The sequence below is a fragment of the Trachypithecus francoisi genome, unplaced genomic scaffold, assembly GCF_009764315.1.
Source record: "Trachypithecus francoisi isolate TF-2019V2 unplaced genomic scaffold, Tfra_2.0 Lachesis_group9, whole genome shotgun sequence".
In the NCBI taxonomy this organism is placed as follows: domain Eukaryota; kingdom Metazoa; phylum Chordata; class Mammalia; order Primates; family Cercopithecidae; genus Trachypithecus; species Trachypithecus francoisi.
Window position 1 is genome coordinate 38321337 of NW_022681474.1, and position 12956 is coordinate 38334292.

General features: G+C 41.6%; 1 protein-coding gene across 2 annotated transcripts in view; it reads left to right on the forward strand.

The window, feature by feature from the left end:
- Positions 1–12956, forward strand: part of VCL (vinculin) — a 125027-nt gene that overhangs the window by 92560 nt on the left and 19511 nt on the right. For both annotated transcript variants that reach the window (XM_033209668.1, XM_033209669.1), the window contains exons 9-13: positions 1520–1673; positions 2383–2558; positions 6501–6691; positions 7900–8099; positions 9422–9550. In XM_033209668.1, coding sequence (XP_033065559.1) covers positions 1520–1673; positions 2383–2558; positions 6501–6691; positions 7900–8099; positions 9422–9550 — 850 coding nt within the window. The remainder of the gene's footprint in view (positions 1–1519; positions 1674–2382; positions 2559–6500; positions 6692–7899; positions 8100–9421; positions 9551–12956) is intronic.

Below are 12956 nucleotides of genomic sequence, written 5' to 3' on the forward strand. Positions count from 1 at the left end.
TAAAAAACAGAAGAATTTTAAAAAGAGGCTAGATAGACTGGGCACAGTGGCTCACACCTGTAATCCCAGCACTTTGGGAGGCTGAAGCAGGTGGATCTCTTGAAGTCGGGAGTTTGAGACCAACTTGGCCAGCATTGTGAAACCCCGTCTCTACTAAAAATACAAGAATTAGCCAGGTATGGTGGCACATGCCTGTAATCTCAGCTACTCGGGAGGCCGAGGCAGAAGAATTACTTGAACTGCTTGGGAGGCTGAGGTAAGAGAATTGCCGTCTTGGCTCATTGCAACCACTGCCTCCCAAGATCGCGCCACTTCATTCCAGCCTGGGCAACAGTGAGACTCCGTCTCAAAGAAAAAACCCACAGAGGCTAGATAGATGAATGACAGATCAATACTATTATGAAGGGAAGCAAAGGTATTTTGGAGTTTATCCTAAAATTAGAAGTTCTGATTAGGATAATCAGCCATGCCATTCTACCAAATGGTAAAGTTACTGTCCCTATCATTGGGATTACCAGGCTGCTTGGATTAAAACAATCCGAATTGTAAAATGAGGGCAAAACAAAGAAATAGGGAAAGTAAATAGAGAAACAAGTTTCCATGAACTCATATCATTTTTGGTAGGAATAGCATATCATTTCTGAGAGAGGAAAATAGTGAAATCAGTTCTTTAAGAACTTGATGGGAAACAGTGGTTTCCTATCAACATGTGCTCAGTATTAGCTAGTTTTGATATTTATATATTTATGGATTGCCTAGGAGTGGAAGGTAGGCGTTTAAGATTATCATTAGGTTCATTATAAAAATGATGATAATTCAGTAATATTAGTAGGTTGTATATTTGTATAGCTTTATTGCCAGTGTTTTCAAGTATATTATTTTGATGCTTGAAGCCACTCCATAAGATAAGTGGGGAAAATGTATTACCCACCTTCATTATATTTTACCTTCATTATATAAGTTAGAAAACGGAAACCCAGGGAGGTTAAACATCATAAACAAGGTTCCACAGGTACCAAGAATCAAGATTTGAACACAGATCTGCTTGTTCCCACTATGGTACACTTTCATTAACACTATGCATGCTGCCTCCTGAAATATTTTCAATGTATACTTGCCCATAAGAAGACAATTTAATGGACTATTTATTTCAGAAGCACACGTTACTATGGTAACAAAGCCCTCCTTAGCAATAAGATCACCGGCACATTTTCCCACTCAAGTTTAGATTTGATTATGTAATCACTACCAAGAGGAGAATCATTATCGAAATTTGCTGGCCTGGTCTTCAAAGTGGTTATGCAGTTCCATGAAGCTAATGTACATTTTTAGAATAAAAAGTACGTGATTTGGGCATCTTGCTTTGTTTATGTCTGTTTTCTTGTGCTGTCCCAGATTTACTGGGGAAAAGGAAAAAGCCAAGCATGTTCACGAAAACCACATGTACTGTGCTATTGGGAATATTCTGTCATTAAGTATTTGAGGGTGTACAATGACAGCATGTGTCTGTTTTGAGCAGAGGACAAGGATCCTCACCGGTGGCCATGCAGAAAGCTCAGCAGGTATCTCAGGGTCTTGATGTGCTCACAGCAAAAGTGGAAAATGCAGCTCGCAAGCTGGAAGCCATGACCAACTCAAAGCAGAGCATTGCTAAGAAGATTGATGCTGCTCAGGTAATGATGGTGATTTTCAAGAAGGGGTGGGAAATAAAAGAGAAAGAGAAATGTTTCATAAATATCCTAAATTATAAATATCCTATCTTTCTTCTCTGTCTTTTATCATTTACTGTGGTTGGATAATGGTTTCTAAGTGTGAGTGACTTCTAGCACTTACCAATGTTAACACCTCCTTTACCACCACAGGTTTAGACAAATATTTATTTGTATTTTGAAATAAAGATCTTAATTTACAGCACTTCAATTAGCTAAAAGTAAGCACTCAGAGTACCAAGGGAATCCTAGTTCCTGATATAGATTGCAGTACATTAAAACTCTTCCTTGTCCTAGAATTCACAACTCTTTGGTCATTGTAATGTTTAGGGGTTAAAGTTTTCTGATACTGCTCTACTGTAAAATGATTTTCAAGCATTTCACAAACACACATGTTTGAGGAACTGAGGAACTAATAAGGTGTGGTTAATTCAGAGATGAGATAAAGCTTGGGAAGATATTTTATGCTAATGGGCATGAAAAAATTTATTTTAAAAAGATGAGAGATTGAGTTCATCTTATCTAAGAACCTCTGTACAATAATTAAGACCAGCATTATAAAAATGATTACTGCTGTATTACTTTTGAAATCCTTCTTCTGGCCTTGTTAAGTTTAGTAGAGTGGAGTTTGTGAGTAGATCACAGTGTGCTGCTTCTCTGTTTCTGTGTGTAGAACTGGCTTGCAGATCCAAATGGTGGACCGGAAGGAGAAGAGCAGATTCGAGGGGCTTTGGCTGAAGCTCGGAAAATAGCAGAATTATGTGATGATCCTAAAGAAAGAGACGACATTCTACGTTCCCTTGGAGAAATATCTGCTCTGACTTCTAAATTAGCAGATCTGCGAAGACAGTATGTATTTAACCCTTAAATTGTCTTTTTATATCTTCTCTCTCTTTCTCTCTCCCTTCCCTCTCCCTATCGTTCTTTCTTCATACATATTTCAATTCCCCGGTTAAATGCACTGACGATGCTTCTCCACTATATTCTCATCGATTCTAGGTCAGATGTTAATTTGTTGTATCACTGATGTAACTGAGGTTTAATGACTTATTGCTGGTCACATAGTTATAAATTGATAAATTTAGGAAGATAAAAACTCCTTTTTTGAGATGCTTTTTAAATTTCTAAGCTAGGGCTTGCTTTGATACATCATGTTTATGACCTATCTGTTTCTCATGCATAAGAGGAAAATAATTTTTGTGGCTAGCTATGAAAAGACTCCTATGTGTATGTGGAAGGGAAGAAGCATAAGAAGGTACTTTCCTCCTTCCCCAGCAATGTTATTTTGTAAGTAGTAAGTATAGAAGATACTTAAATTACATTTCCTGGATGATTTTTCTTGTAACAACAGCCTCTCCACAACCTTCTCTCCTAAAGGCTCTCATGGCACCTACTTTGATGATATGGAAAAGGGATATTTCCTTTTTTTTTTTTGAGATATGGTCTCACTCCGCCACCCACGCTGGAGTGCAGCGGCATGACCGTGCCTCACTGCAGCTTTGAACTCCCAGGCTCAAGCCATCGTTCCACCTCAGCCAGGCACGTGCCACCACGCCTGGCTAATTTTTTTATTTTTTGTAGAGATGGGGTGTCACTATGTTGTCAGGGCTAGTCTCAAACTCAAGGGCTCAAGCAATCCTCCCACTTCAGCTTTCCAAAGTTTTGGGATTACAGGCATGAGCCACTACACCTAACTGCTTTCTTCTTTCAATAGATATTTTTCACTCTTAAGAATAAAACCCCTGGCCGGGCGCAGTGGCTCAAGCCTGTAATCCCAGCACTTTGGGAGGCCGAGACGGGCGGATCACGAGGTCAGGAGATCGAGACCATCCTGGCTAACAAGGTGAAACCCCGTCTCTACTAAAAAAATACAAAAAACTAGCCGGGCGAGGTGGAGGGCGCCTGTAGTCCCAGCTACTCGGGAGGCTGAGGCAGGAGAATGGCGTGAACCCGCAAGGCGGAGCTTGCAGTGAGCTGAGATCCGGCCACTGCACTCCAGCCTGGGCGACAGAGCGAGACCCTGATCTCAAAAAAAAAGAGAGTATCTAAGCTGGGCAAGGTAGCTCAGGCCTGTAATCTCAGCACTTGGGGAGGCTGAGGGTGTGTGGATCACTTGAGGTCAGGAGTTCAAGATCAGTCTGCCAGCTTGGCCAACATGGTGAAACCCCGTCTCTACTAAAAAAATACAAAAATTAGCCAGGCCTGGTGGTGGGTACCTATAATCCCAGCTACTCAGAGGCTGAGGCAAGAAAATAGCTTGAACCCAGGAAGTGGAGGTTGCATTGAGCTGAGATCGTGCCTGGGTGACAGAGCGAGACTCTGTCTCAGAAAAAAAAAAGAGAGAGAGAGAGAATCTAAATTAGCTGTTCTGGCAGATGGGCTATTATTTTTATTTATGTGTTTATTTTATTTATTTATTTGTTTTTGAGATGGAGTCTCACTCTGCTGCCAGGCTGGAGTTCAGTGGTGCGATCTTGGCTCACTGCATCCTCTGCCTGCTGAGGTCAAGTGAGTCTCCTGCCTCAGCCTCTCGAGTAGCTGGGACCACAGGCATGCACCACCATGGCCAGCTAAATTTTTGTATTTTTAGTAGAGATGGGGTTTCACCATGTTGGCCAGGATGATCTTGATCTCTTGACCTCATGATCTACCCGCCTTGGCCTCCCAAAGTCCTGGGATTACAGGCGTGAGCTACCACACCCAGCCAATTATTTTTATTTTTACAGATGAGACAGATAAAGTTAACCAGAAAGTTACCTTTCTATGGCTGAGAGGACCTGAGATGGAAAATGAGTCACATTCTTTGTATTTTTATAATGGTTAGAATCTGAAGTCTTTGGAATAAGGTTTTGGGGGCAGTTTTTTTCTTTGTGATATAATTGTGGTTGTCTTTTTATTTCTGTGTTGGTACTTGGTTGAGGTTCTTTGGTTGGAAGGACCTGGTCAAGTAAAAAGTAGAGGATTATTGAAAATAGAGGCACCTCATCAAACCCAATAGCTTGAACGTGGCCAGATCTTGTGGCAACGGGAAGCCCCTCCCTCCACCTCTTAGTCACTGTGTGGGATCCTCTATGTCTGTTTCACCCTGTGTGTTGACTTAGTTTATTTATCTGGGGGTTTTGTCTACGGCTGTGAGTTAACCATGGCCCAGGCTTAATCACCTTCCAGCTCCAGATCCCATCACTGGTTGACTATGCAGTGTTTTTGAAGTATGGACCCAGGATTACCTGCCTAGGAATCATCTGAGAAGGTTGTTAAAAATGCAGACCCCTTGACCCCACCCCAGACATACTTAATCCAAATCTCTTTGGATGGTAGGTTTAACAATCTGTATTTAAAAATAGGATCTCCAGTGACTTTTATCCATACTGGACTTTGAGAACCCCCAGAATCTAATTGAGTGCCTTGCCTGACTGTGGATATCTTGTCCTTGAGGTAGATAACCACGCAGTTTAATCAGTTATGGCAAGGACTGGGGATTATGTGATACCAAATGTATAGTATTTTAAGAATGAAGGCTGGGCGTGGTGGCTCATGCCTGTAATTCTAGCGCTTTGGGAGGCTGAGGTGGGCGGATCACCCAAGGTCAGGAGTTCGAGAGCAGCCCAGTCAACATGGTGAAATCCCATTTCTACTAAAAATAAAAAAAATTGCTGAGTGTGGTGGTGGGCACCTATAATCCTAGCTACTCAGGAGGCTGAGACAAGAGAATGGCTTGAACCCGAGAGGTGGAGGTTGCAGTGAGCCGAGGTCGTGCCATTGCACTCCAGTCTGGGTGACACAGCGAGACTCCATCTCAAAACAAAACAAAACAAAACAAAACAAAACAAAACAAAACAGAGTGGAGACTCTGAAGTCACAGTGCTGGGTTTGAATCCTGACTCTATCAAAGTAAGTAATGGGACATTGGGCAAGTTATCCAATCTCGTACCTTCGTTTCTTTAGTAATGAGGATAATACTGTTATTTACATCATAGGGTTGTTGTAAGGATTAAATAATATAAGACAACTGCTTATGACCGAGTGTGGTAGGTCATGCCTGTAATCCCAGCACAGGACTTTGGGAGGCCCAGGTGGTAGGATCACTTAAGCCCAGGAGTTCAAGACCAGCTTGGGAAACATCGGGAGAATGTTTCCTTTCTCTAAGAAATGTTTTTTAAAAAATTAGCCAGGTGTGGTGGTGTATGCCTGTAGTCCCAGCTACATGGAAGGCTGAGGTAGGAGGATTGCTGCAGTGAGCCCTGGGAGGTCAAGCCTGCTGTGAGCCATGATCTCACCACTGCATTCCAGCTGGGGTGATGGGGCGAAACCCCTCTCAAAACAACAAACAACAACAAAAAATTACTTGCAACAGTACTTGGCAGAATTAGGACTCAAAAGATAGACAGTACTACTATTAGTTAGATTATAACTACCTCAGCCGCTCCTACAACAAACATGGCTGCCTGGGCCCACCCAGTTCCAGAGGGAACTAGTGCTTTCAGAGGTGGCAGGCAGAGGGTGCAGCTAACCTAGTGATGATTGATTGAGCTCAGCTAACCAAATGATTGATTTGAGCTTCACTGATGCAAACTCATATTTAATGTCTTAACTAGGACAAAATAATCTAAATGTAAATTATTAATTTTTTATGTAAGGGCCAAATAAATAAACCACTCCTTTCAAACCAAATTAATAGTAATCACAATCACGAGCAATTTGTCATCTTATTAGCATTTGTCATTTGCAGCTAAGTGATCTCAATGTAAATAGTGTTTATGTGTGACAGGATGGCTGTCTTTTTCTCTGCAGGGGGAAAGGAGATTCCCCAGAGGCTCGAGCCTTGGCCAAACAGGTGGCCACGGCCCTGCAGAACCTGCAGACCAAAACCAACCGGGCTGTGGCCAACAGCAGACCCGCTAAAGCAGCTGTACACCTTGAGGGCAAGATTGAGCAAGCACAGCGGTGGATTGATAATCCCACAGTGGATGACCGTGGAGTCGGTAAGGGCAGCAGTGCACTAAACCCCATTAGATTGGTCTCAGTGCAAATAAGCAAGTTGTTGATAGGGGTCCTGTAACATCTGTAATTAGGTAAGGGTTCTTTAGCTGCTGATAAGTAACTGTGATTACATTTCCAAATGCAGCCAGTAAAATTCCTGTGATGTAATCAAGAAGTGGGCCAGGCATGGTGGCTCATGTTTGTAATCCCAGTGCTTTGGGAGGCTAAGGTGGGAGGATCACTTGTGCCCAGCAGTTTGAGACCAGCTGAGCAACATAGCAAGACCCCCTCTCCTCAAAAATAAAAAAAATAAAGAATTAGCTGGGCATAGTGATGCTCACCTGTAGTCACACCTTCCCAGCTACTTGGGAGGCTGAGGTGGGAGGATCACTTGAGACCAGGAGTTCCAGGCTGTAGTAAGCTATGATCACACTACTGCATTCTAACCTCAGTGACAGAGAGAGACCATGTCTCTTAAAAAAAAAAAAAGACAAAATTCTAAGTTAGTTATACCCAGTGTTGTGGAGAATTGGGCACATGTATAATTTACTGGAGAAATAAATTAGTACAAACTTTCTAAATTTGGTATAAGATGTCAAGAGCTTTAAACAAAGTTCATACCTATTGACTCAGGAAATTAAGGGATTTTTTTTCTAACAAAAATTAGAGATCTTTCTAAGAAGTTGCATACAGGAATATATGTTTAATAAACATATTAAGTTGTATACATCATAAATGTTTAATAACAACTGACTTGTGAAATAATTATGGTTAATATGATAAAATATTACATAGATTTTAGATCATGATTTTAAAAGATAGTGAAATAAAAATAAAGTGTTAAATAAAAAGAACTGGCTGGGTGTGGTGGCTCATGCCTGTAATCCCAGCATTTTGGGAGGCCGAGGTGGGTGGATCGCCTGAGCTCAGGGGTTCGAGACCAGCCTGGGTAATATAATGAGACCTTGTCTCTCTAAAAAAACCAATTAGCCAGGTATGGTGGTGCACACTTGTAGTCCCAGCTACTTGAGAGGCTGTAGTGGGAGGGATTGCTTGAGCCAGGAGGTCAGGGCTGCAGTGAGCTGTTGTTATGCCACTGCACTCCAGCCTGGGTGATAGAGCAAGACACCACACTGCAACACACTGCAGAATGGCATTGTAATTGTCTCCTCTAGGTCTTGTGAGTTTCATTGTTTTTCTCTTGGTCCAGGTCAGGCTGCCATCCGGGGGCTTGTGGCTGAAGGGCATCGTCTGGCTAATGTAATGATGGGGCCTTATCGGCAAGATCTTCTCGCCAAGTGTGACCGAGTGGACCAGCTGACAGCCCAGCTGGCTGACCTGGCTGCCAGAGGGGAAGGGGAGAGTCCTCAGGCGCGAGCACTTGCATCTCAACTCCAAGACTCCTTAAAGGTAGAAGTCAGGGGCACATATCATTTTACTTTTTATGCTTTCTATTATTGAAAGACGAGGGAAGGAAGAGAGAGGTTTGAAAAATACATAATTTCTGGCGTCTAGGGAAAATGAAAAGAGTGTGAGCAAAGATACAAGGAAATCTAGAGCTTATTAGGAAAAAGCTTGCTGGTATATAGTAGCAACTAAATTTGTTTTCCAAATTCCACTCAGTCAAGAGCCCTGTTGTGATTTTTGCTCTATCCACATATCATCTGTACTTTTATTTAGCCAATATTTTTCTTAAAATGGACTTCTTTTTAAAACTTAAATTTATTTAAGAGAAAACTCTGTGGCCGGGGCATGGTGGTGCATGCCTGTAATCCCAGCTACTTGGGAGGCTGAGGTGGGAGAATCACTTGAACCTGGGAGGCAGAGGTTGAAGATCACGTCATTGCACTCCAGCCTGAGTGACAGAGCGAGACTCTGTTTCAAATAAATAAATAAGTAAAATAAAACTTTGTAATAATCCTGAAATCTTGGGTTTGGTAAACTAGTTGTATTTTTTCTATTATCCTTTAAAAGAAACACATAATTATTAAAATAAAAACATTTGCCCATGTAACACCTAAAATTATCTCAGGTATCACCAGCTAATTTATGCTGCCCACCTTGGGAAACAATGAGGGTGATGGAGACTTCTTTGTATAAATCCAGAAAACTTAAATTGGACTAAATGTGATGACTATGAAAAGAGCTTGTTCATGGCTTCTAAGAATACTCTTATTTAGACCCATGTTTAGAAATTGATACAGATATTTGTTATTGAGTTTTTCTAGAAAACATAATTGAAAAAACCTGGATTAAAAAAGTTCCCATTCTTGATTTCTTTCCTCTTAAGATAATAAATTGCTTAGAAATTTGACACTACATCCACCGAACAATCCTTACAGTTACTGTGATCATTATCAGGCCCTGCCAGCACTGGTAATGGTATGGAACTCTAGCTCATCTCTGGGCCTTCTTTGGGCTCAACCTCATGATTCTCAGTATCATTTCATAGAGGCCACCAAGAAAGGAAATAGGATTCCTTGATTGAGTAGAACAATCTCTAGGGACATGTGGGTCATGTCTTATTTCTTCTACACCACTAATGTCTTAGAGGGCAGGATTCATAAATTACATCTGTTCTGTAATAGCTCAGTGCTTTGTACACAGTTAACAATAAATATTTATTGAATGAAAGACTGAATAGATGAATGAATGTCAGTGAAGTAAGGGCATTAGTAGATATGCTTTGAGGATATATCTGGACATTTTCATATGTAAACAATGTTTTTAAGGATCTAAAAGCTCGGATGCAGGAGGCCATGACTCAGGAAGTGTCAGATGTTTTCAGTGATACCACAACTCCCATCAAGCTGTTGGCAGTGGCAGCCACGGCCCCTCCTGACGCACCTAACAGGGAAGAGGTGGGTATCTGAGGTCTTCCATTTTTCTGTTGGCCTGCGCTATAGGTATATGTAAAGTTGAAATGTGATTACAGTGTACATCAGGATCAGTGGTTGGGAAACTATAGATGAGGGGTGGAAGAGCCGAACAGGGAAAGCCCTACCATCTCTACTTTTAGTCTCCACATGTATCAGTTGGGAATATCTTTAGTTGCAAGCAAGAGAAGGCCTGACCATCAGAGATGAAAACAACCAGGTTTGTTTTCATCACAAACCAAGAAACATGGAAGTTGGTAGCTTTGGCATTGGTTCAGCAACTAAATATCATGAAAGCTGGCATTTCTGTGATTTTCTAGGTCATTTTCTCAGGGTGTGGGATGGCATCATGTTAAAGGCAGAAAGAAATGAAGAATGGGGGTACTCCAGTCACAACTGTGCCTTTTGAGTTAGGATGATCTTTTTAAATCAATTGATGTCATTCTTACACTCAAACCCTTCCAATGACTTCCCACTATCCCAGAGTAAAACCAGAGTGCTAACAATGAAGAGAATTGCCAGTGATGTGCTGGTAAGCCAGCTCTCCAGGAAAACAAAAAACCTTGATTTGTAATGTTTGTTGATTTCCCTTATGTAAATATTCCCACGGTGGCTGTTTCAACATGAAGTCACTGAAACCTAAGTTGGGAAGAGATGGACATATTTGGCTCCTGTGAGCTGCCATGAGTCTGTATAAGTGGCTTCAGCACACCACTGGATCTGGTCCCCATCCACTTCTTTGCCCTTGTGTGGTACCACGCTTCCCCCTCAGGCTACATCTGTATATACCTCCTTGAATTGTATTCCTAGTGTGTGTTTATATGTTCTAACCTTGGGGCCTTTGCACTTGTTTGTTCCAGTCTTCTCCAGATAACTATATCTATTAGTTACTGTCTTTCTTCAGCTTTCTACTGAAATACCACTTTTGGGTGACCACTAAGATAACAACCCCACCCCAGCTACTATCTCCATGGATTTCTTCATCTCTATATCCTACTTTTTTCCTTAGCATTTATCAACATTTAATGTATTTACCCATTTTTCATTTTTGGTTTGTCTGTCTTCCTACCATTACCATGAAAACTCCATACAGGTAGGGACTTTATTCTGTCATTACCTTATTCCCCCTTCTTGGAACAGTGCCTGCCACATTGTTGGTGCTGAATGAGTGAAAATAGAGGCTTTCCTAGAAATTGTCTAGGAGAGCTTTGCTATACCTCATTGGCTTGAACTCTGTCTCATGACCATCAACTGCAAAGGAGTTCAGGAAAGCGAGTATTTGGTTTTCCAGCCTTTATAGTATTGGCAGCGAAGGAGAAGGGGTTTGGGTCAGGTACCCAAGACAGTGTAGAACTGGTAGGTGGAGGTTTTTGTTATTATGTGACGATTACCCCAGTTTTCTTTCTATAACCTGAGTTACTAGGCATTTCAGCTAATTGCTCCCTTAGGCTGAGATGATTTGCTATTTTTTTTCATTCTAGACTTCTCTTTCATGCTAGTAGATACATCTAGGTGGGCCTCTACACCTATAGGCTTCCTAGTTACCTCAGCATATGTTGTCCTTCTGTTCTGTCTTGGAAATTTGTGAGTTGTCATTGACTTTTCCCTTCCCCGCACCTGTTCATACAAATAAACAACTAAGGTATGCTCATTTAATCTCACATCCATTTTCTGTTCATGTTGCCATAGCTCTAATTCTGTTCCTAGTCCCCCGCTGCCTATATGATTGCATAGCTCTAACTGGTCTTCTTTGACTCCTTCACTAGGCCATCAGTCAAATAAAAATACAACCTAACTCTGACATTCTGCTTAAACCCTTCAGTGGTGCCTGCCCTTTCACAGAAGATAAGGCCAGAGCTCTGTGATCTAGCTCTGACACTTCCGATACCTGTTTCCTACAAACTGCTCCCTCTCATTTCTGGCCCTAGCTATACCTAGTTGCTTGTGGTTTCCTGCATAGTCTGTCTTTTCCATGTCTTTGTTTTTTCTGTGTAATTATCTTCCCCTTATTTTTTGGTGAATTACTATTTATCCTTTATCCTACTATCCTTTGCTTCCTAGAGAGGTTAAGTGCTTTTTCTTTGCTCCTGTAATATCAGTGCTTAGCTTTATTATTGTACATAGCACACTGTATTGTAAATCTGTTTTCGAGTGCTTTTTTCTCACTGGGCTGTGAGTTCCTTGAGATGAGGATATTGTGTCTTCCTCATTTTTGTATCCTCAGCACTTGTCTCAGGGTCTGGCACATAGTAGGTACTCAGTAAATTTTGGTTGAGTGACGAGAAAAGCAAGTTAAGCAGTTAGTTAAATCAGAAGGAGCAGCAGTCATGGTCTGGCATTGAGATGGTCAACCAAGGATATTAGGTAGGTAAAAGCCCAGGAGATCCAGAGTGTGGGAGACCAGCTAGGGTGAAAGAACTGAGGCTATGAGAAGGAGGCTAGGAGATCAGGGATTTTAGGCAGAGATTCTCAGCATTAAATGGCAGGAACCCATGTAGCTGAATCCAAACAAGAGGCCAGTGTGGGTAAGAGACTTGAGAGGATAGACACAGAACAATAGCAATGATATTGGAACTTGCTGTTGAACCAAGAGACCTTTAGAGATTGTCTAGAGCCAGAAGTGGTCTCCAAGTTAGGCAGAAGGAGACAAAAGAGAGGATGCATTCCACCAGGCAGCTGCAGACATGTTCGTGTAATGTATAAACCTGACCCAGTGCTGTTTGGAAGCATCAGTTGTAATAGTGCGGTAAGTAATTAACTGAATGTGAAGACTAAATAACCCCCATTCTCAAAAGCTTATCTTCTAGTTTGAAGAAGATAAGCTTTTGCAAGAATCTATTCTAACAAATGACCAAAGATCTCTTGCTATTTTAGGTAAGTTAAATAGTCCCCTCCATGGTATGCAACCTTGCACAGTGAAAGGAAACGTTAACTTTTTTAAAATTTGAGAACTGAATGAACAATTAAGTAGATGGTTTTGCATCTGGGGTTAATAAAAGTCAGTCATCCTTGCCCTAGGCCTAAGCGTGAGCACCAGCTATCATTTTTCCCTTGGAGGTCAAGGGCAGAGTTTTTACAACATTAATGGTAATGGGATATATGAAGGATGCTGCTCTGGGGAGGCTGGAGCTTAGTTTAGGAAGGTGTGGATGTTCTTGGCTTTTAACGTACCCAGCCACCTACAATAGAGTCTGGAGTGGGTTTGACTATCTTCTTCAAACTAGAAGATAAGCTTTTGAGAATGGGGGTTGTTTAGTCTTCACATTCAGCAAATTACTGTAGAGTATATAATGCTCTTGCTTGTACCTGGTAAGCACTGGTTGAACTGGAAATGAAGGGTATGTGCATGTGTGTGTGTGAGTGTGTTTGTGTGCATTTGCAGATGATGGTG